General features: G+C 39.8%; 3 protein-coding genes across 5 annotated transcripts; 2 read left to right on the top strand and 1 right to left on the bottom strand.

The window, feature by feature from the left end:
• The first annotated feature begins 856 nt into the window (after nucleotides 1-856).
• LOC111468108 (proline-rich receptor-like protein kinase PERK9) lies at nucleotides 857-10,076 on the top strand. 2 transcript variants are annotated; one of them, XM_023114194.1, is made up of 10 exons: nucleotides 857-1,000; nucleotides 1,180-2,011; nucleotides 7,011-7,365; nucleotides 7,480-7,944; nucleotides 8,020-8,106; nucleotides 8,183-8,253; nucleotides 8,335-8,411; nucleotides 8,483-8,630; nucleotides 9,422-9,586; nucleotides 9,687-10,076. In XM_023114194.1, the coding sequence occupies exons 2-10, from the start codon at nucleotides 1,541-1,543 to the stop codon at nucleotides 9,864-9,866; spliced, it is 2,019 nt and encodes a 672-aa protein (XP_022969962.1). In that variant the 5' UTR covers nucleotides 857-1,000; nucleotides 1,180-1,540; the 3' UTR covers nucleotides 9,867-10,076. The 2 variants fall into 2 exon arrangements, with proteins under 2 accessions (XP_022969962.1, XP_022969342.1); XM_023113574.1 differs by having other exon boundaries at nucleotides 1,081-2,011.
• Nucleotides 10,077-10,661: 585 nt separating this feature from the next.
• LOC111484890 (probable calcium-binding protein CML16) lies at nucleotides 10,662-11,627 on the top strand. The gene has a single exon (XM_023131569.1). The coding sequence runs from the start codon at nucleotides 10,861-10,863 to the stop codon at nucleotides 11,341-11,343; it is 483 nt and encodes a 160-aa protein (XP_022987337.1). The 5' UTR covers nucleotides 10,662-10,860; the 3' UTR covers nucleotides 11,344-11,627.
• Nucleotides 11,628-12,128: 501 nt separating this feature from the next.
• LOC111486112 (putative phospholipid-transporting ATPase 9) lies at nucleotides 12,129-18,204 on the bottom strand. 2 transcript variants are annotated; one of them, XM_023133508.1, is made up of 12 exons: nucleotides 17,767-18,204; nucleotides 16,965-17,682; nucleotides 15,594-16,882; nucleotides 15,397-15,507; nucleotides 15,043-15,319; nucleotides 14,865-14,953; nucleotides 14,658-14,766; nucleotides 13,773-13,982; nucleotides 13,562-13,687; nucleotides 13,380-13,478; nucleotides 13,097-13,288; nucleotides 12,129-13,021 (listed from the first exon to the last, which is right to left on the bottom strand). In XM_023133508.1, the coding sequence occupies exons 2-12, from the start codon at nucleotides 17,355-17,357 to the stop codon at nucleotides 12,437-12,439; spliced, it is 3,480 nt and encodes a 1,159-aa protein (XP_022989276.1). In that variant the 5' UTR covers nucleotides 17,358-17,682; nucleotides 17,767-18,204; the 3' UTR covers nucleotides 12,129-12,436. The 2 variants fall into 2 exon arrangements, with proteins under 2 accessions (XP_022989276.1, XP_022989940.1); XM_023134172.1 differs by having other exon boundaries at nucleotides 13,097-13,207.
• Between the last annotated feature and the right edge of the window lie 1,089 nt (nucleotides 18,205-19,293).

Below are 19,293 nucleotides of genomic sequence, written 5' to 3'. Positions count from 1 at the left end.
TCAATCATCTGTGGCATAAAGAGATTCTTTCTTTATCTATGAATTCAATACCCAATGTGTTCATATTTACCCACTTGTGACATTTCTATATCAACTACCAGATTCCCTCTTGAGAATCTGATCAATTTAATACACTCACTTTTTAATGGTACTCAACAAACATTCAAAGATTTTATTACTTTACAATTTTTTAATTAAAATTGTTTAGAGGAAAGAATCGTGTTGGATGCTAGGATTTAGCATGCGATTTGAAATAAAAGTCAATGTTATATACTCATCAGGAAGATGGAATATGGAAATTTCGATTTCATTTAAGTTTTGCTTAATAGATGGATCTGTATCTCAGTCAAATGAGGTAATCGTCTCCATCATCAAGTCATATTGTTCACTATTTGCAATAGGGTGTAATCTGCTTGGACGTGATATTTATCAAAATTTATCCGTTCTTTAGCCGACAAAATTTAATGCCTTAGCTTACTTCTCTTTAGCCTTTCACTTTAGTTTCTTTATTTCATAGCGCTGCAAAGGCTGCCACCATAGACCTTTGGAGCTAAGCATCTTGTATTATGTTTTTCTGATTCAAAAGTCAAAATGATAATGATAATTACGCAACAAAATCTCTTTACTTTATACTGAAATTTCTAACTTTTTTGTTTAGTAACAACAAATGTCCGGTGACTTGAACAATAAAATGAAACTTGAAAAGGATTATAATATTGCATAATTATGATTATAATATTGATTTGAATATGAAGTGACGTAAATTACTGGATGAAAGCTCATTTTCCCATGTCAAGATGATTACTAGTATGCAGGAACGAGTCAATCAAATTTTTGTTCTTGTGTTCAGACATTGGACAAAATCTTCATATATTTTATGTTTTGGATTGCTAGCAAATTGCTCTGAAATTTTGGGACCCCACCAAGCCCTGTTCTTGGGAAAACTTTTCTTTCTTTTCGATGAATTCAGTTTCTGTTTCGATCCTCAGAGATGGAAAAGGTAAGGTTTCAGTTTTCATGTTCTTCTCCATCCCTATTTTGATGCTGTTGCTTCGCTGCATTTGCTTCTTCAATCTTCAGGAATCCATTGATGATACCCTCTGCGTCAACCTTTCCCTAATAGCTCCCCCAAATTGTCTGATAATCGAGCTCTTGTTCATAGTCGATTCTTTTTTGTAGGTTTGGTGGTGAATTTGATTGTTTCCATGTTAGTTCAAAGGCTGTGATGATCTGATTGTGCTTGAATTGAAGCTGGAGAATACTGTTTTGACTTGGCGGAGTTGTGTAATCTATGATTTTGGTATGAGGAGCTGAAACAGAGCACTGGATGATTCTGGTGATTGTGAAGTTTGTTTGATAAAATATCATCGGAGTTGGATTTGATCGGATTCAATTTGATCATGGGGTTGTTCTGAATTATGATTATCGCGCGAAATTTGCAGATTCAATGAGTTTCACCAAAAGCTGAAGTTTCCGTTTAAGTTGATCAACCCGGAATTTTGCTATTTTTACGTTTAAGCTTGTTTCTGTTTTTCCGAAAATGGCGGCTGTATCACCGGCGCCAAATTCAACTCCGTCGCCGGCTTCTCCCTCCACTCCATCTCCGCCGCAACAATCGCCTCCTCCGAATTCTTCTGACCCAGCAACCCCCACTTCGTCTCCTCCTCCGCCGCCGCCTGGGACCGTTCCGCCGGAAACTCCATCAGCTCCGCCCCCATCAGCACCGGACCCTCCACCATCAGCAACTCCCCCAGTTAGCTCCACTCCTCCAACGCCATCTAATCCCCCACCAAATTTATCTCCACCTCCTCAAACCCCTCCTCCACAATCATCAAAACCACCTGAAAATTCACCGCCGGTGCCACCACCACCACCACCACAAGCAAACCCGCCGGTTAATCCATCACCGCCGCCACAGCCCACAAACCCACCTGAGAAATCACCTCCTACGCCACCATCAACACCTCCAGTAACGTCACCTCCTTCCCCAGCGTCAATACCTCCTACAAACTCACCTCCTCCTTGTTGAACACAACTCACTGTGGGAAACACTCGCTCTCTTTATTAAGACCAATCGAGAAGAGAATACAAGACACTCTGTAGAATACTTCTGCTTTTTATTGTTTTTAGATTTCTTGGATGAATAACCTAGGTAGGGTGGGGGTATTTATACTAAGAGTAAACAATCTATATTTAACCAATCTAAATCTAGACCTAACCGATTTGAATCTAGACCTAACAAATTGAATCTTTCTCCTAAAATATCTACATCTCTTTCTCCTAAAATCTCTACTAAAATAAATATACTGGGCTCGTACAATTAGGCTTGACTCTATTGGGCTAGTACAATTATTGGGCTTGACTCTATTGGGCTAGTGATGATATTTCAACACTCCCCCTCAGCACTAGTCCTCATTCGCTGCATCATGTTGAGCTGACAGCGAAAGCTCTCATGTTTGCTAGTATTCAACCCTTTTGTAAACAAGTCTGCCACTTGGTCATCTGTCTTGATCTGCTGCATCTCAATTTCTTCCTTTAGGACCTTCTCTCTAATGAAATGGTAGTGCACCTCCACATGCTTTGTTCTAGCATGAAACACTGGATTTTCTGCAAGGCGAATCGCAGATTGGTTGTCGCAAAGAAGTGATATTGGATAGTCAATTTTCTGGTGCAAATCTTCCATCAAGAGTTTTAGCCATGTACTTTCCTGGGCTGCTCCAGCCGCTGCTCTATACTCTGCTTCTGTAGTTGATAATGATACTGTTGGTTGTCTCTTGCTACACCAAGAAATTGTTCCCGAACCAAACTTGAACACATACCCAGTGGTTGACCTCCGAGTATCGTGGTCTCCTGCATAGTCAGCATCACAGTATCCAACTAGCTTGCAGTCTTTGCTTCTTTTGTACAAAAGACCATAGTCGATTGTACCTTTGATATATCTCAAGATCCGTCGAGCTGCATCCAGATGAGGCTTCTTTGGACTTTGCATGTATCGACTCATAACCCCAACTGCATACGAGATATCAGGTCGAGTTAAAGTTAGGTAGATAAGACTACCTACTAGTTGTCGGTACGTTGTTTCATCGTTCAACTCTTTGCCTTCATGTGCACAAATCTTGGCATTTATCTCCATCGGTGTTGAAACTTGCTTGCACTCTAACATGTTGAACTTCTGAAGCATGTCTCTGGTATACTTTTGTTGGCAGAGAAACAGTCCTTCATCTGTGCGATCAACTTCTAGGCCTAAGAAGTGTTTAAGCTCTCCTAGCTCTTTCATCTGAAAGCGTATTGATAAATTTTCTCTTGTTTGATAAATTTCTCTTTCATCGTCCCCGGTGATAATCAAATCGTCCACGTAGACCAACACAATTGTCAAATTTCCTTCTCTTTCTTTGATGAATAGGCTTGAGTCTGCATGCGCAACTGAATAACCACTTTGGGTAAGAAATTCAGCAATCTTACCATACCAAGCTCTCGGTGCTTGTTTCAGTCCATAAAGAGCTTTTCTAAGCTTGCATACATAATTAGGATTAGCTGCACTCTCAAATCCCTTTGGTTGGTTCATATAAATCTCCCTGTCTAGCTCTCCGTGCAAGAAGGCATTCTTCACATCCATTTGCCACAGTTTCCAATCTTTACTTGCTGCGAGTGCTAGCAGAACTCGTACGGTAGTAATCTTTGCCACTGGACTGAATGTTTCATCATAATCTAGTCCATATTGTTGAGAAAATCCTCGAGCCACGAGTCGAGCCTTGTATCTCTCGATTGATCCATCCGGTCGACGCTTTATTTTATAGACCCACTTGCAAGAGACGGGTTTGATATCTCCTAGTCTTGGCACTAGTTCCCAAGTTTGATTATGCTCCAAGGCTATAATTTCTTCCTCCATCGCTTTCTGCCAAACCGAGTTTTGTGATGCTTCTTCATATGTCTCTGGTTCGTAAACTCTATCTTCTACAATAGCTGCATTTGCATACTTAGGATTTGGCCTTCGGATTCTATTTGATCGCCTAAGTTGTTGATGTGTTGTTTCATTTTTATCAGATTCGCTTGATTGAGTCACCTCCTGCTTGTCAATATCAATGTCGCTTGGATTTTCAGATGCATCGAAATTTGATTGAATTTGTGTAGTTTGCTCCCCCAGCTTCTGTTGTAGAATTTCTTCAATGTTTGAATCTGATAAGACTTTCTTCTCCGAGGACCACCATGTAGATGCTTCATCAAAAACTACATCTCTTGATGTATAGTATTTTCCACTTGTTGGATCACAGCACCTCCATCCTTTTCTTTGATTGTCGTATCCAACAAATACACACTTGACTGCTTTCTTGTCAAACTTGCTACGTAGATGGTCAGGCACAAATACATAGCAAACACAGCCAAATACTCGGAAGTAACTAATTGTAGGTTTCATATCCCATAGTATCTCAAATGGTGAGACGAACCCTAGCTTTGGTTGAGGAAGCTTGTTGATCACATGGGCAGCAGTTCGCATAGCTTCAGCCCAAAATCTTCCTGGAACGTTCTTTGCGTGTAACATGCTTCGACAGGTTTCTGCAAGGTGTCGATTCTTTCTTTCTGCTACACCATTTTGTTGTGGCGTGTTGGCACATGTAAATTGACGTCGTATCCCACACTCGTGTAAATATTGATCGAACTCATCTGACGTGTATTCTCCGCCATTGTCTGAACGTAGACAACGAATCTTCGCTCCTACTTCTCCTTCGACCATCATCTTGAATTCTTGAAACTTTGAGAACGTGTCAGACTTTTCTTTCATAAAGAAAATCCACACATATCTTGAGTAGTCGTCAATAAATGTCACCATATACCGCATTCCGCTGATCGATGCTTGTTTGACTGGGCCGAACAAATCAGAGTGAACTAACTCTAATGGTTTCTTTGCTTTGAAACTTGACTCTTTGTATGGTAATTGATGAGCTTTACCATACTGACATCCAGCGCAGACAACGTCTGTTTTGACTTCCAGTTGTGGTAGACCTTTGAGCATAGATTTCTCCATAATCAGCTTCAACTTATGGTAGCTAATATGTCCCAATCTTGCATGCCATAGATCTGTCGTCTCATTCTTTCGGGTCTTGTCAACATAGGCAGACTCTGCAGATAGAACGTAGACAGACTCCACTCTTCGTCCTTCTATCGTCGGCTTTCCTATTATCTTAACATCTTGATAAACTTTTACATCTTCTGGCCCAAACAAGACATAGCTTCCTGATGTTGTTAGTTGTGACACTGACAACAAGTTCTTCTTTATACCCGGTACATGATAAACATTATGTAGCGACACTGTATCAGACTTATTGCCAGGCATGATTGTCGTATTGCCGATTTGAGCAATTGATAACTGTGTGTTATTTGCTGTACGTACCATACGACTTCCTTTGTACTCTTTCTTGTCTTGCAATTTTCTCTGATCGCCAGTCATGTGATTTGAACATCCTGAATCAACGATCCAGTCATTCTCATAGTTGATATGGTCTTCCATTGTCGCCATGAGTGCTAGCTCGTCTTCTTCTATGGGACATAGTACCTCTGCATCCCATTCATCTTCTATCTTCTTTTTGGATATTGCCACATTGTTTTCAATGGTCTTTTTCCTGGACCAACAATCTCTAGACATATGGCCCTTTTTCCCGCAGTTATAGCAAATACCACCAAATCTCGTTCTTTGAAAACTCTTGTTGTCGTTCTTCTGAGCTCTCTCAGGTTGTGCAATCCCTTGGTGGCTTCTTCTTTTGTCACCATTGTATCCACGTCTGGTAGACGGCCTATTATTGCTCTGACTTTCACTCGTGTAGAGTGCTTCTTCACCCTTCAACGTGAAGCCTCCCATTTGTTTAGCCATGGCTTCTTGGCTGGCTAACAAATTTTCGAACTCTACCAGTGATGGTTGAGTGGGCCATCCTTGTACAGCAGCAATGAAGCTTCGATATTCTGGTCGCAATCCGTGGATTATAATCCTCTTCATTCGAGATTCTACAATGGCGGACTTTGGGTCTAGTTCAGTAATCTCCCGACAGATCGATTTGACCTTGTGGAAGTACTGAGCAATCGTCATATCACGTTGTGAAATTGACAACAACTCATTCTCCAGAAGTTGTAGTCTCGTATCATTCTTCTTTGAGAACAACATCACGAATGTGTCCCATGCTTCTTTCGGTGTCTTGTCATCCCAAATATGTTCTAACATCTCTTCTCCGATGGTGGTCTTCAAGGCAAACATTGCTTTGCCTGCTTTGATTCTCCATTTGCGCAAGGCGTCGTTAGAATCCTCCTCTGGCGGCGTAGTTTCACACCCGCCAACGATCTCCCAAAGATCCTGTCCTTGTAAATAGGACATCATGCATGTTGCCCACGTGTTGTAGTTGTTGTTGTTGAGTTTCTTAATTCCTCCAACGATTTGGAAATCACTCATCGTGTTGGCCATACCTCAGTAATACCAAACAAGTTCTTTTGACACAAGACTTGCAGAGTCACAGACTTCTCACGACACAAAAGAAACTCACTCACCACTAATCTCAAGAAATCGTTTCTGATGTGGAAGATCAGGCAGAGCTGCAACCACAGAGCATACTAAGGATTCCAAGAGATCAGATAACCTACACTAACCTCGCTCTGATACCAAATGTTGAACACAACTCACTGTGGGAAACACTCGCTCTCTTTATTAAGACCAATCGAGAAGAGAATACAAGACACTCTGTAGAATACTTCTGCTTTTTATTGTTTTTAGATTTCTTGGATGAATAACCTAGGTAGGGTGGGGGTATTTATACTAAGAGTAAACAATCTATATTTAACCAATCTAAATCTAGACCTAACCGATTTGAATCTAGACCTAACAAATTGAATCTTTCTCCTAAAATATCTACATCTCTTTCTCCTAAAATCTCTACTAAAATAAATATACTGGGCTCGTACAATTAGGCTTGACTCTATTGGGCTAGTACAATTATTGGGCTTGACTCTATTGGGCTAGTGATGATATTTCACCTCCTCCTCCCGTTGAACCCTCACCTTCAAGTCCTCCTCCCAAGTCATCACCGCCCCCATCTCCCCCACCTCCGCCGTTGCGTCTTTCTCCTCCATCACCGTCTAAGCCCCCAACATTGCCATCAGGAAATCGCACGGACGATGGTTCTGGTCTTAATGACAGAGTTAACTCGAATTCCAACAGCAATGGAGGAATCAATACAGGGGTTGTGGTCGCAATAGGCGTAGTGGCTGGAATTATAATGCTTTCCATAATTGGGTTTGCAGTATGGTACATGAGGAAGCCAAGGAAAAATGATACCGGGCATGGGGGCATTATGCCATCCTCTCTCAGCTCCTCTCCTAAGTCGGGTACTGCAATGTAAATATTGTTTCTTTGCATTATCTTGGTCCTCTTTTTTTCTGAAACATTTGTGATTAGCTTCCTGCCTGATAATTTATTGGGATTTCCATTCTTTTTCGTAGAATCATCCCTTATGAAGGTCCATTCCACAGTTCATCAAAACATCCATGCCAGTGGCAGTGGCAGTGGCAGTGGCAGTGGCGGTGGCGGTGGCGGTGGCGGTGGCAGTGGTGGAATATACACTCCAAGAGAGCTTGGTGGGTTGGGCAGTTCGAGGCCATTGTTTACATATGAAGAACTCTTCAAAGCAACAAATGCCTTTTCTGCGCAGAACCTTTTGGGAGAAGGCGGGTTTGGTTCTGTTTATAAAGGATATCTACCAGATGGAAGAGAGGTTGCAGTGAAGGAGCTAAAGATTGGTGGTGGGCAGGGCGAGCAGGAATTCAAAGCTGAAGTTGAGATTATTGGCCGTGTTCACCACCGCCACTTGGTTTCTCTTGTCGGCTATTGCATTTCAGAGCATCAAAGGTTGCTTGTCTATGATTATGTGCCTAATAACTCCCTCTACTACCATCTTCATCTTAAAGGTACTATGGTTTTGGACTTCTTGACTGGTTAGCATAGTAAGGAAAACTTAATTTTAAGCTCTTTTTCCACATTAGGGGATGGTGAGCTCGTTCTGGAATGGGCAAAACGCTATAAGATAGCAGCTGGTGCAGCACGGGGAATTGCATATCTTCATGAAGACTGTAAGTTTCTGTGTCTTTTCCTGTAGAGCCAGCTGATTGATGTCAACGCTAAGACCGACGATTTCGTTTATGTCAGGCCATCCTCGAATCATCCACCGTGATATCAAATCTTCGAACATTCTTCTAGACAAAAATTTCGAAGCTCGGGTATGCTCGAAGTTTCATAATCTATGCTGAAATGCTTAGCTTATAGGTGTATGCTTCATGCTTTTATTGGCTATCACGCAGGTTTCAGACTTTGGGCTTGCTAAGTTAGCTCTGGATGAACAAACTCATATAACTACCCGTGTTGTGGGAACTTTTGGGTAGGTAGTTTATGATTGTTGGTACCACAGCCTCTCAGGATCCTTGTCTTTGAAATCTATATTTCTTGCAGATATGTTGCCCCTGAATATGCATCGAGCGGAAAGTTAACTGAGCGATCAGATGTATATTCTTTCGGAGTTGTACTTCTCGAGCTGATTACGGGTCGGAAGGCTGTGGACTCGTCCCAACCAATGGGGGATGAGAGCCTTGTTGAATGGGTAATCTATTCATGCTTCTCTTGTATGTTTTCACTGATATGGATATGATGATGCAACCAACCTATCAAATTTTCTTATAATGTTAGAGAGCCCAATAACGATATTGTCCTCTTTGAGCTTTTCCTTCTAGGCTTCCCTTCAAGGTTTTAAAATGTGTCTTCGAGGGGAGGTTTCCACACCCTTACAAGGAATGTTTCGTTCTCCTCACTGATGTGGGATCTCACAATCCACCCCCTTAGAGGCCCAACTTCCTCGCTGGCACACCGTCCAGAGTCTGGCTCTGATATCATTTATAACAGCCCAAGTCTATCACTAGCCAATATTGTTCTCTTTGGACTTTCCTTCTGGGTTTCCTCTCAAGGTTTTAAAATGCGTCTACTAGAGATAGGTTTCCACACCCTCATAAGGAATGTTTCGTTCCCCTCTCCAACCGATATGGGATCTCACAATCCACCCTTCTTAGGAGCCCAACGTCCTCGCTGGCACATCGCTCGGTGCTTGACTCTGATATCATTTATAACAGTCCAAGCCCACCGTTAGCATATATTGTCCATTGGGCTTTCCTTTCTGGCTTTTTCTCAAAGTTTTGAAGCGCGTCTACTAGGGAGAGGTTTCCATACCCTTAGAAGGAATGTTTTGTTCCCCTCTCCAACCGACTAAGATCACACATATGGATTCATATGAAGCATGAATGTCCTCACTATAATTGTGAATGGTTTGAAAAAACATGTATCTTATTTTAGCATTAGCAACTCAAATCAAGCTTTCCGGACAATGTTCTCATCTTTCAGGCTCGGCCTTTACTAAACCACGCACTCAACAACAGCCAAGACTCCAAAAACTTGGTGGATCCTAGGCTTGAAAGGAACTATATAGAGAGTGAAATGTTGAGGATGATAGGAATAGCTGCTGCTTGCGTGCGCCATGCATCTGCCAAGAGACCACACATGGGACAGGTTGTGTTTTTGCTACTGATTCATAATAACCTGAAATTCATAATTGTTCATCTTTCACAGTACTGTAACAGAAATGTTCTTCTCATTATCTCATTCTCAGGTTGTTAGAGCTTTTGATAGTTTAGGCACTGCAGATTTAAGCAATGGAATGAGATTTGGGGAGAGTCAAGCTTTCGACTCCGGTCAACAATCTGCCGAGCTTAGATTTTTCCGAATGCTGGCGTTCGGTAACCAAGATTACAGTTCAGAATTCTATAGCCAAGGTAGCTCAAATGCCTGATTGAAGAGGAGATTTTGTAGATATGATATAGAGTGGGGAAATATGTTGCTTTTTTCCAGGAAGGCTTTTTTCCATGCCCACTGGAACTCAGGTTGATACCAAGAGCACCTTCTTCATGTTCATGTAAGTAGTACAGATGAATGAACAATCCCCCAATTCATGCTCAATAGAGATGCCATTATTCATACATAAATCATATTACTTAATATACTTCCTTATCTTTTTGGCAAGTGGACATACAGCCTCGTGCATAGTCTGTCGGGTATATGTTTGATACCAAATTTGGTGAACTTTCATCTTCTATATAAACACGGGCTTAACTCTCGAACCGCATGTCGAAATTCATATCCAAACTTCGATTTTTGAGGTTATGATCTGTAACTGCTAGCAGATATTGTCCTGTTTGAGCTTTCCCTTTTGGGTCTTTGTTCCATTTAGATTGGGTTTTTGTGGGGTTTCAGCTATCTATTTTGCCAGCAGAGAGGAGAGAAAGTTGAATCTTTGTGCATCAGGACTCATGGTTTAAATGAACATCTCTGGCAGTCGGACTCTTAACTCGAGAGCCGCCACAAGTCCAAAGAATATAGAGCTTCGGCCCATTTTATGCTTGGACCAACGATCAGGCCGGCCCAGTAGTAAGATCAGAATTTGGATCATATAGTTATTATAGCTTTATATTTATATATAAAATAAGAAAAAGAAAATAGAGGAAAGTAAATATCAAATTCAAGTGGACGGAGGCTCCGAAAAGTCAATAGATCTTGCATTGAATAATATATATATAATAATAAAGTAAATAAGCATTGAGTTCTTCCTTTTTGTATCCAACTTCCAAAGAACGCGGTTTGTTCATTCAAGTTTGAACAGTTTCCCTTTCAATTCTGTCATCAAACCAAAGGAAAGCCCCACACCTGTACCTCACCCATCTCTCCGATTCCCAAATTCCCTAACCTCGACCAACTCCTCCCCGTGGATCCTCTCGAATCGCGAATCCATGGCTTCTATGCAATCCGATCAGCTCAAGCAGCTGCACGACATTTTCAGGCGCTTCGACATGAACTCCGACGGTAGCCTCACGCAGCTCGAGCTTGGCGCCCTCCTCCGCTCCCTCGGCATCAAGCCCTCCGGCGACCAACTCCATTCTCTCCTCTCCAATATGGATTCCAACGGCAACGGCTCCATCGAATTCGACGAATTGGTCAATGCGATTCTCCCCGATTTAAACGACAATATTCTCGTCAATCAAGAGCAGTTGATGGAGGTTTTCAAATCCTTTGATCGTGACGGCAATGGCTTCATCACTGCCTCCGAGCTCGCCGGTTCCATGGCTAAGATGGGTCATCCTCTGTCCTACCGCGAACTTTCCGAGATGATGCGGCAGGCCGACACCGACGGCGATGGCGTAATTAGCTTCAACGAATTCACCACCGTCATGGCCAGGTCCGCCGCAGATTTTCTCGGCCTTACATTTGCGTAGATCGTGTTCATTCACAATTTGATTCCCCTTCTTTAGATGTACATAGCACGGTATAATTACCATCTGATCTTAGTCGCTGTTCGTTTCCAGTAATTAATTTCTTCATAAGCTTTTGGTGCAGCTCTGATGTGAGGAAAACAAGAAAGAAAAAACAAAAGAACAATCCCAACTGTGCTTGTAGTGTCAATGTTTCAATTCTATATTTGATCTTTCAACTTGCTTCCTGTACTGTATTTGCCCCAATATTCTATATATTACATTATATTCGTGTTATTCTTATAGTTCTATTACTCTTGTGAGTGTTTGATTTGGTATTTTTATTCAATTTTTTTTTTCCAGAATCACAAAATTGGTACCTATAGTTTGGAGAAAGTGATGAACTATTCTTTCGATCTAAAAGTTCGAATTTCATTCTTATGGTTTGATAAGATCTCTCATAAACAGTCCGAGAAGAAGAAGTCACTAATGAATTGAATACTAACATAACAAAACTTTGAGATGTATTAAAAAGCATTATTAGGTTGCTGTTGCTAATTAGCTGGTTGATTACCAAACTTGACTTTAAAATGAATGTCTAATCTTGCTAGGTGTTCCTCACATGATTTTAGATGCCTTCAACAACTGTTCTTTTGTCATTTGGTACTTTTTTCTGTCTTACTCTCATGTCCTGTCTATCATACATGCTGGACTTTGGGCATTTGAATATTCAACTTTCATCGAAGGTTGAAACTTCAAGGTTGGCCTAAGACATGATATGCTTAATAGATATGTCACTCAGAAACCTATTTAATACTCTAAGGACTCTCATTAGTTGTGAAGCTTAGAGAGTTAAATCGATTATCGTATAAACGTCGAGTCGTATATTTGACAGAGGATCTGCTATTATGTTCTTTATTTTTGTTGCTTGAACTAATCTTTATCTAATCCTACAATGAATTCCCTCACTTTTTTAATGTACACAAGAACTTGGAGTGATGCTTCTTCTGTATTTTCTTGGGACATGCTATGTTGGTTCATGTCAGATTTGTCCAAGAGCAAGAAAACAGCATCATATTCAATGGTTTCATCTGTTTTAAGTGGCACCTTTTGGCTGCTAACCGTGCGGTGGAACCCATGCTCGTTGATCAGGAGCTGTTGACCTCAAAAGATCACAGTACTCTTGGTTTTCCAGCTGACCTTCATTCCTAATCCATAAAATCATTTGATGATACATAGGAAGGAACCTCATCTGTATCGCTGAGTAGGAGAAGTAAGGAATGAGTGTTGAGATCACCACAAATAAAAGCACAAGCCAGTAGGAAGGGCCAGGGGCAAGGACTTCAATGAAGATCTTGTAACCATTGGTTGAAAACGTGGGGGTCATGGACCCATAGATCAGGAGAAAAATGTACCAGATCGAAACCGAACCCCAGATGAAAAGATGTTGTATCAAGGTGAAGTAACTAACAGCAAGCGCCATTTGCAAGTTCACGACCCAAACAACACAGGAGTACATCGTTGCACCCAGTATATCCCGCCCTGCAGTTCTCCCGTCGGAGTTGAACGCCTGATACTCGAGCGCTCGAGTGCATAGGGAGAAAATGATCACAGCACTGCACAGTCCATTAAACATCCAACTGAGAATTCGGACCCAGCTGAATAGAACATTCTGCACCCCTTGTTGGTATAAGAGAGGAAACTGCCACATCAAACAAAGAGATGAAGCCTAAAATTTGACCATTTTTTCTCAGATTTATCAGCAACAAGAACATACCTGGAGGCAGAGTCTTGCAGAGACATCTTGATCAAAAACGCCCAAAGCTACCACTGGAAGTGACGAGAAGAAAACATTGTAAAGCGATAAAAACCAATCGTTATATGCAGGCTGCCCAGAGAATGATGTGAATGCTTCGTATAAGAATATTGTAAAACCAAAAGTAATGTTCTTGTAGAAAAAGTAGCAAATCTGCAAATCCATAGGCAAAACTCATCAATCTCAAAGAGAGAAACTTATGAAACATGATGTTTTCTGAATCCAGATGTATAAACTGCATTACCATTGATGATATCCTTCTGTAGCACCAATGTCCATGAACAAGAAGCAAGTGCTCTAGATATTTGAACTGCGCTATCGCAACGTCGCTCGACATAACGGCCTGGGTAGACATATGAAAGAACTAGTTAATATTTGAAGAATTTGAATCATCAAAACATATGGGTCGTCTGCGTTCTTCAGCACCTGCATTCCTTCAACACCGCTAATTCCAACTCCAATGTCTGCTTCTTGAAGCATTCCGACATCGTTGGCACCATCACCGATAGCTAAAGTTGTTTTCTGTGTTCCACATTTAACTAACCTCGTTACCTGCCACCGTGAATGAGAATCGAGTCGATATCTTTTTAGATGTGATTTTTAAGCCAAAATAAAGAGTAAGAGTAGGAAAACCAACCAGTGCCTTCTGTTTTGGAGATGAACGGCAGCAAATAACAGAAGCACAATGTATTGCTACCTCGAGAAACAATGCCTTCATGCTGTCCTCTAAAGCATAAGAAAGTGATTTTCCATCAATGATTAATGCAAATGCTTCAGATATCCCACTTGGTGAAGAGATCTGAGCTCTCCCTCGAGTAATTTGATCGAGGACGCTTTGCCTTGATGCCTAAAAGATTATCAAAAAGATTCCACCACAGGGAAGGAAGAGCGTCAATTGATGCTTAAAGATGGTAGATATTGTCCGTTTTGGCCCGTGCGTGTCGCCATCGGCCTCACGGTTTTAAAACTCATCTACTAGGGAGAGGCTTCCACACCCTTATAAATTATGCTTCATTCCCTTCTCCAACTAATGTGGGATCTCATAATCTACCCCCCTTGGGGCCAGCGTCCTCGCTAGCACACCGCCCGGTGTCTGGCTCTAATACCATTTGTAACAACCAAGCCCACCGTTAGTAGATATTGTCCCTTTTAGCCCGTTACGTATCACCGTCAACCTCACGGTTTTAAAACGCGTCTACTAGGGAGAGGTTTCCATACCCTTATAAGAAATGTTTCATTCCCCTCTTCAACCAATGTAGGATCTCACAATCCACCCCACTCGGGAGACACCACCCGGTGTCCGGCTCTAATACCATTTGTAACAACCCAAGCCCACCGCTATTAGATATTATCCACTTTAACTCGTAATGTATAGCCGTCAGCCTCACGGTTTTAAAACCCGTCTACTAGGGAGAAGTTTCCACACCCTTATAAGAAATGTTTCGTTCTCCTCTCCAACCAATGTAAGATCTCACACTTTCCTTTCTATTGTACACTTAACGAGGAATGAGTATATATTCACCTTGATGACAGAAGCCTTATCCCCCGTTTTCTCCAACGCCTGAATTTCCGACGTCTCGAGAGTAATTACAATCTGCTTCATATCTTGTCTCAGTAATCTACATGCAAAACTGCAATTTTAAGCTCAAGAGTTAGTATAAATCCAGATATGATACAACTAGGACACAAATGAACATTTCAGCTCAGGAAAACAAGTATCCATCCGTACCCAATATTGATAGCAGTCTCCATTTTGTCCCCAGTCAATACCCAAATCTTTATTCCAGCTTGAGCAAGCCTATCAATGCACTCAGGAACCTAAAACCAAAAACATGAAGAACCATCAGTTCCAAGTCCTTCAATAGCAGTAGTTCCCCATTATGAACTCATAACACTTCTCAACTCACCCCATTTTGAAGCTTGTCTTCAACAGCAGTGGCACCAAGAAGAATCAGATTTCTTTCGATTTTATCGGTCACTTGATTAATCAACGACTCTCGGTCTGCACTAACCGAGTTTTTCGCCATAGTGAACTTGCTATCAAACTCTCTGTATTCTTCGTCGTCGAGCTCGCGATAGGCGAGTATCAAAGTCCTCAATCCTGCATCAGCATACTCACTGACATGTTCCTTGGTCTCCTCCTCAAACACCCTCCCATTCTTTCCAAGCCTTTCAAACATAACACTGCAAGAGTAATGAAGTTATGGGGATTCTGATCTTTAACCAAACCAGAAGCATGACTCTTTATTTAAACCACAGACCTGTCTGCACCTTTACAGAATAACAATGTCTTGGCCTCTTCATTTCTTACTATGACAGACATCCGCTTTCTTGAGCTGTTGAACTCCAAAACATGCAGCAGTTTATATGTCCTGCAAAAACAAAACACAGTCATCTACATGAAGCTCATGGATATGCTATCAAATCAAAAGAAAGGGTATTAACAGCAAACAGTCACCTATCAACTTTCTTGCCTAATGAAGGATCAAACTCATGCAGTGATATACTTGTCTGTGTTCTTTTGTAGAACTCGAATCCGAGTTCTCTAGCAGCAATCACGAATGCTGCTTCGTCTGGAGATTCGGCCTCGTAAGAAACCTCTCCATTGTCCTCATTGATTTCGGGTATCACCGTATGACAAGTCGCAAGAACACGGAGAAAAGTTTCGATGACATTGGCATGAGGCTCATTAACCCAATTCCCATTCATAATCCTATCATCCTTAAAGTTAAAACCTTTGATATGTGAAGCTTTATTCTTAACATCCTCATGGTGCTTCCCCCCATTTGCCTGACCATAAGCCCTCCCTGCCACAGAACACTTGATGAACTCCATTGAATTACATGTCAAAGTTCCCGTCTTGTCAGTGAGTATCGTATCGACTTGACCGAGTTCTTCATTCAAATTCGAGGTGCGAGCACGAGCGGGTTTATTCGCTTCTTCATAATACATATTAATATCTTGATTGATGAACATGCTCTGAAGAACTTTCACAATTTCTATTGATACATACAGTGATATTGGAATGAAGTAGTTATATAACATCAGTGCAGTAAGAAAATGGAAAATTGCAGCCATTTGAGACCTTTTTGGATCATAGAAAACTCTAGCATCATCAGGCCTCAGATACCATCGTTTCATTCTCCCATTCTCCAAATCATCCTCAGTCACAACGCCAAAAACTATAGATCCTACAAGAGCAAGCAAAAACAGAAGACAGAACAAAAAATATATAATCTTATCCATTTTCTTCTCAACTTTGCTTCTCTTTGAAGGTGGATCAGTAGAATTCTGAATAACCTTCGTGTCACGACCCGTAAAGACAACAACCCCATATATATAATCCGTATTCCGAAGCTTAGAGCCTCGAAGGAGTAGCTGTTGAGGAGACAGAGGATATTGTTGTTCTTCCAGCTCTAAACTACCAACAAAACTGTATAAATTTGCATTTGGGTCCTCACATTTTAGGATAGCCTTAAAGCTATTGAAGATAAAATCTTCGTTCATATGCGACGTTACCTCCAACGCTTGTTTTAGTTTCAAATTTGTCTCGCCGTCGAGATTCATTGTCTCGACGTAGCAGATTGCATCCTCATAACTTGATGAAAGCAAGATAATATCAGCTGGAAAGAATCCGTCCTTCTCTACTTTCACAATATCACCAACCATCAGATTCTTCCACTCTGTATAACCAAAAACTCCATCTCCATGGTGCACTTTTACCTTTCTATTGTTTACCTCAAGATCCTGAAAAGGTCCACAGTTAATAATATTAAGCAACATCATTGATCTTTCACTTGAGTTGCAGAAACTTGAACATGATAAATACCTGTTTTTTGCGCCTCCAATCCTCGATCCCTTCTTTGATCATCGTCGCCAAGATGACGAGAATAAGAGGGACGATGGCGCTGACAGCGGTGTAAGGAGCAAGGGGAGTAAAAGCAAGGATCCCAGTGACTAAAAAGTAGAAATTGGCCACTCTCCTGAATTGCTCAAACAATGACTTAGGAAGGAAAGTAGCTAAAGTATACTTGGTGGTACTAACATAATTGTCTATGTAGCTACGAATTTCTGCCTCAAAACACTTTGGTTCATTACAGAAAACAACACGAGAGAACCCAGGTCCCCCAAGTTGTGAATGATCATCCTTTAAAGAAGCTTTCCCGCAAGCAAACGAGTAGATCTTGCTAAAATGCAGCTTTCTCCTTCTGCCGCTGCTCATTTTTTAGTATCCCACAAGCAGAAATTCAATGCCAAAACTAAAGAACATTTTCAATTCGAAAGCTCATAAGGTTGAGTACCTAAATCGAATCCATAACAACAATGAAATGATATGAATCTTTTGGAAGTTCTTTTGCAAATTTGAACCAAAACGCATTTGAAAGGATCAGAAAAAGAGGGAAAAAAACATGGAAAGACATGTAAAGGTGGGTTATATCGTAATCTCCGACCTCGTCGAGGAAAACCCAGAAACAGAAACCTTAAACTTTGTCATGAAATGGCAGAAACCATAAACTAAATTGTCTTCTCTGCAAGCCCGATGGTTCCTTGAAAACACAAAAGACAGAGAATGTCAACGCCATTTGGCAGAAGAGAATGTTTGATATTAAAGAACTCAGAAGCTCACCCACCAATGGCGGCTGTTTCTCTGCTCTGTAAGAGTCTTCTGTTCTGCATCACCTTCCCTTTCTCCATTGATTAACATAGAACAAACAGACAAAAGAAGAACCCATTTAGCAATTTCTTTCAATTTTTTCTTCAACATTCAAATTGTTTGTAATAGCTTCATTAAGAGGTTAATCATGGCACCTTTCCCTCCTCTTGAAGCAAATAAAAGGGGGATTTTTACAGCAAACACCCGATTCGAACACCACAAAAGGGAGCTTCGAGGAATTAAAAAGATGAATTCTGAAAATTGAAACTAAAATTGTGAGGCGTAATGAAGAATTTGAGTGATGCGTTTTGTTCTTGGGATTAATTAACTATGAATTAGGGGAAAACACACAGACAGGGAAGATGCCAAACGTGTCGGATGTGGTCAAAGTCAAACCAATCTCACCCAGCTACCACTCTTATCAACTATTTTTTAACAAATTTTTTATAAATAAATTTTATTTATAATATGTTTATAAATCATAAAAATAATTGTGTTCTAACTTCTTATTTTATGTTTTAATTTTGTATAATTATTGTTTTACAATAATATAATGTTTTATAAAATTTTAATTTTTGATTGTTATGATTTTAACAAATAAAATGAATTCGAAACAGTATATTAATTATAAAAAAAAACATTTTTTTCAAGTTAAATTAAAATAGAAAAAAAAAAATAAAGCAGTTTCTTTTTAACTATTTTATGATTTAGGTAAGAATTAAAAAAAACAAATTAAAAAAATACCTATAAAAGTAGTTATCAAATATTAATTTATTACCAAATTTAGCTACCACTTTATAAATGATTTTGAAAAGTAAAAAAGTTTAAATTTTTTTTTAAATAAACTAAAAATAAATTATTGTTTATAGATGTGTGATAATCCCTTTTATCATATTTAATAATTCATATTATATTATAATAATTGCAAGCAATATAATTATTCGTTGACAAAATATGGAGTAAAAGTAACATTTTATAGAGAACTTTTTAGAACTATACTTTTTTTTTTTCTCTAAATTTATATTATTCTCTTTAAAGTATCAATTTTCAATATTCTCAAGCAGAATAATTAATATTAATTATTATTAATTATTGAACGTGTTTATTTCATAAACTATCGTGTATCAGATTTTACAATTAAAAATTAAAATATTTTACTTTTTAATTTAAAAGAGAAGGGTGTAAAATTAATAAAATTTTATATTATTATTATAATCATTTAATCAAGTTTTTTTTTTTTTTTTTTTTTACTTTTTTTATAAAAATAAATACATTGATTATCTTAATTTTTGTTTCAAAAGTAATAAAAGAAAATGAAACATATATTTAAAACTAATATTTATATACAGATTTTTTAAAAAATCCACAAAAATAATAGAAGTTGACAGAGAAGATTGTCGCGGACAAAAAGAAAAAGAAGACAAATGAAGGAACAGAGACAGAATGATGACGGCGTCAACTCAGGAGATAGTGGAAATAAAAAATTAATATAATATATAAGACT

Source organism: Cucurbita maxima, unplaced genomic scaffold (genome assembly GCF_002738345.1).
Source record: "Cucurbita maxima cultivar Rimu unplaced genomic scaffold, Cmax_1.0 Cma_Scf00001, whole genome shotgun sequence".
Taxonomy (NCBI): Eukaryota; Viridiplantae; Streptophyta; class Magnoliopsida; order Cucurbitales; family Cucurbitaceae; genus Cucurbita; species Cucurbita maxima.
Note: the sequence above shows the minus strand (reverse complement) of the source record. Positions and strands in the feature narration are given on the sequence as shown.

Bases quoted from the DNA above. Each gene is read 5' to 3' on its own strand.
- LOC111484890 (XM_023131569.1), top strand. From the start codon at position 10,861: ATGGCTTCTATGCAATCCGATCAGCTCAAGCAGCTGCACGACATTTTC.
- LOC111486112 (XM_023133508.1), bottom strand. From the start codon at position 17,357: ATGAGCAGCGGCAGAAGGAGAAAGCTGCATTTTAGCAAGATCTACTCG. The intron at 14,954-15,042 runs GTGAGTTGAGAA...TTTTGGTTTTAG, and splicing joins AAGACAAGCTTCAAAATGGG to GTTCCTGAGTGCATTGATAG. The intron at 13,022-13,096 runs GTATGTTCTTGT...TTGATGTGGCAG, and splicing joins CTGCAAGACTCTGCCTCCAG to TTTCCTCTCTTATACCAACA.
- LOC111468108 (XM_023114194.1), top strand. From the start codon at position 1,541: ATGGCGGCTGTATCACCGGCGCCAAATTCAACTCCGTCGCCGGCTTCT. The intron at 2,012-7,010 runs TCACCTCCTCCT...AGTGATGATATT, and splicing joins CGTCAATACCTCCTACAAAC to TCACCTCCTCCTCCCGTTGA. The intron at 8,107-8,182 runs GTAAGTTTCTGT...CGTTTATGTCAG, and splicing joins TGCATATCTTCATGAAGACT to GCCATCCTCGAATCATCCAC.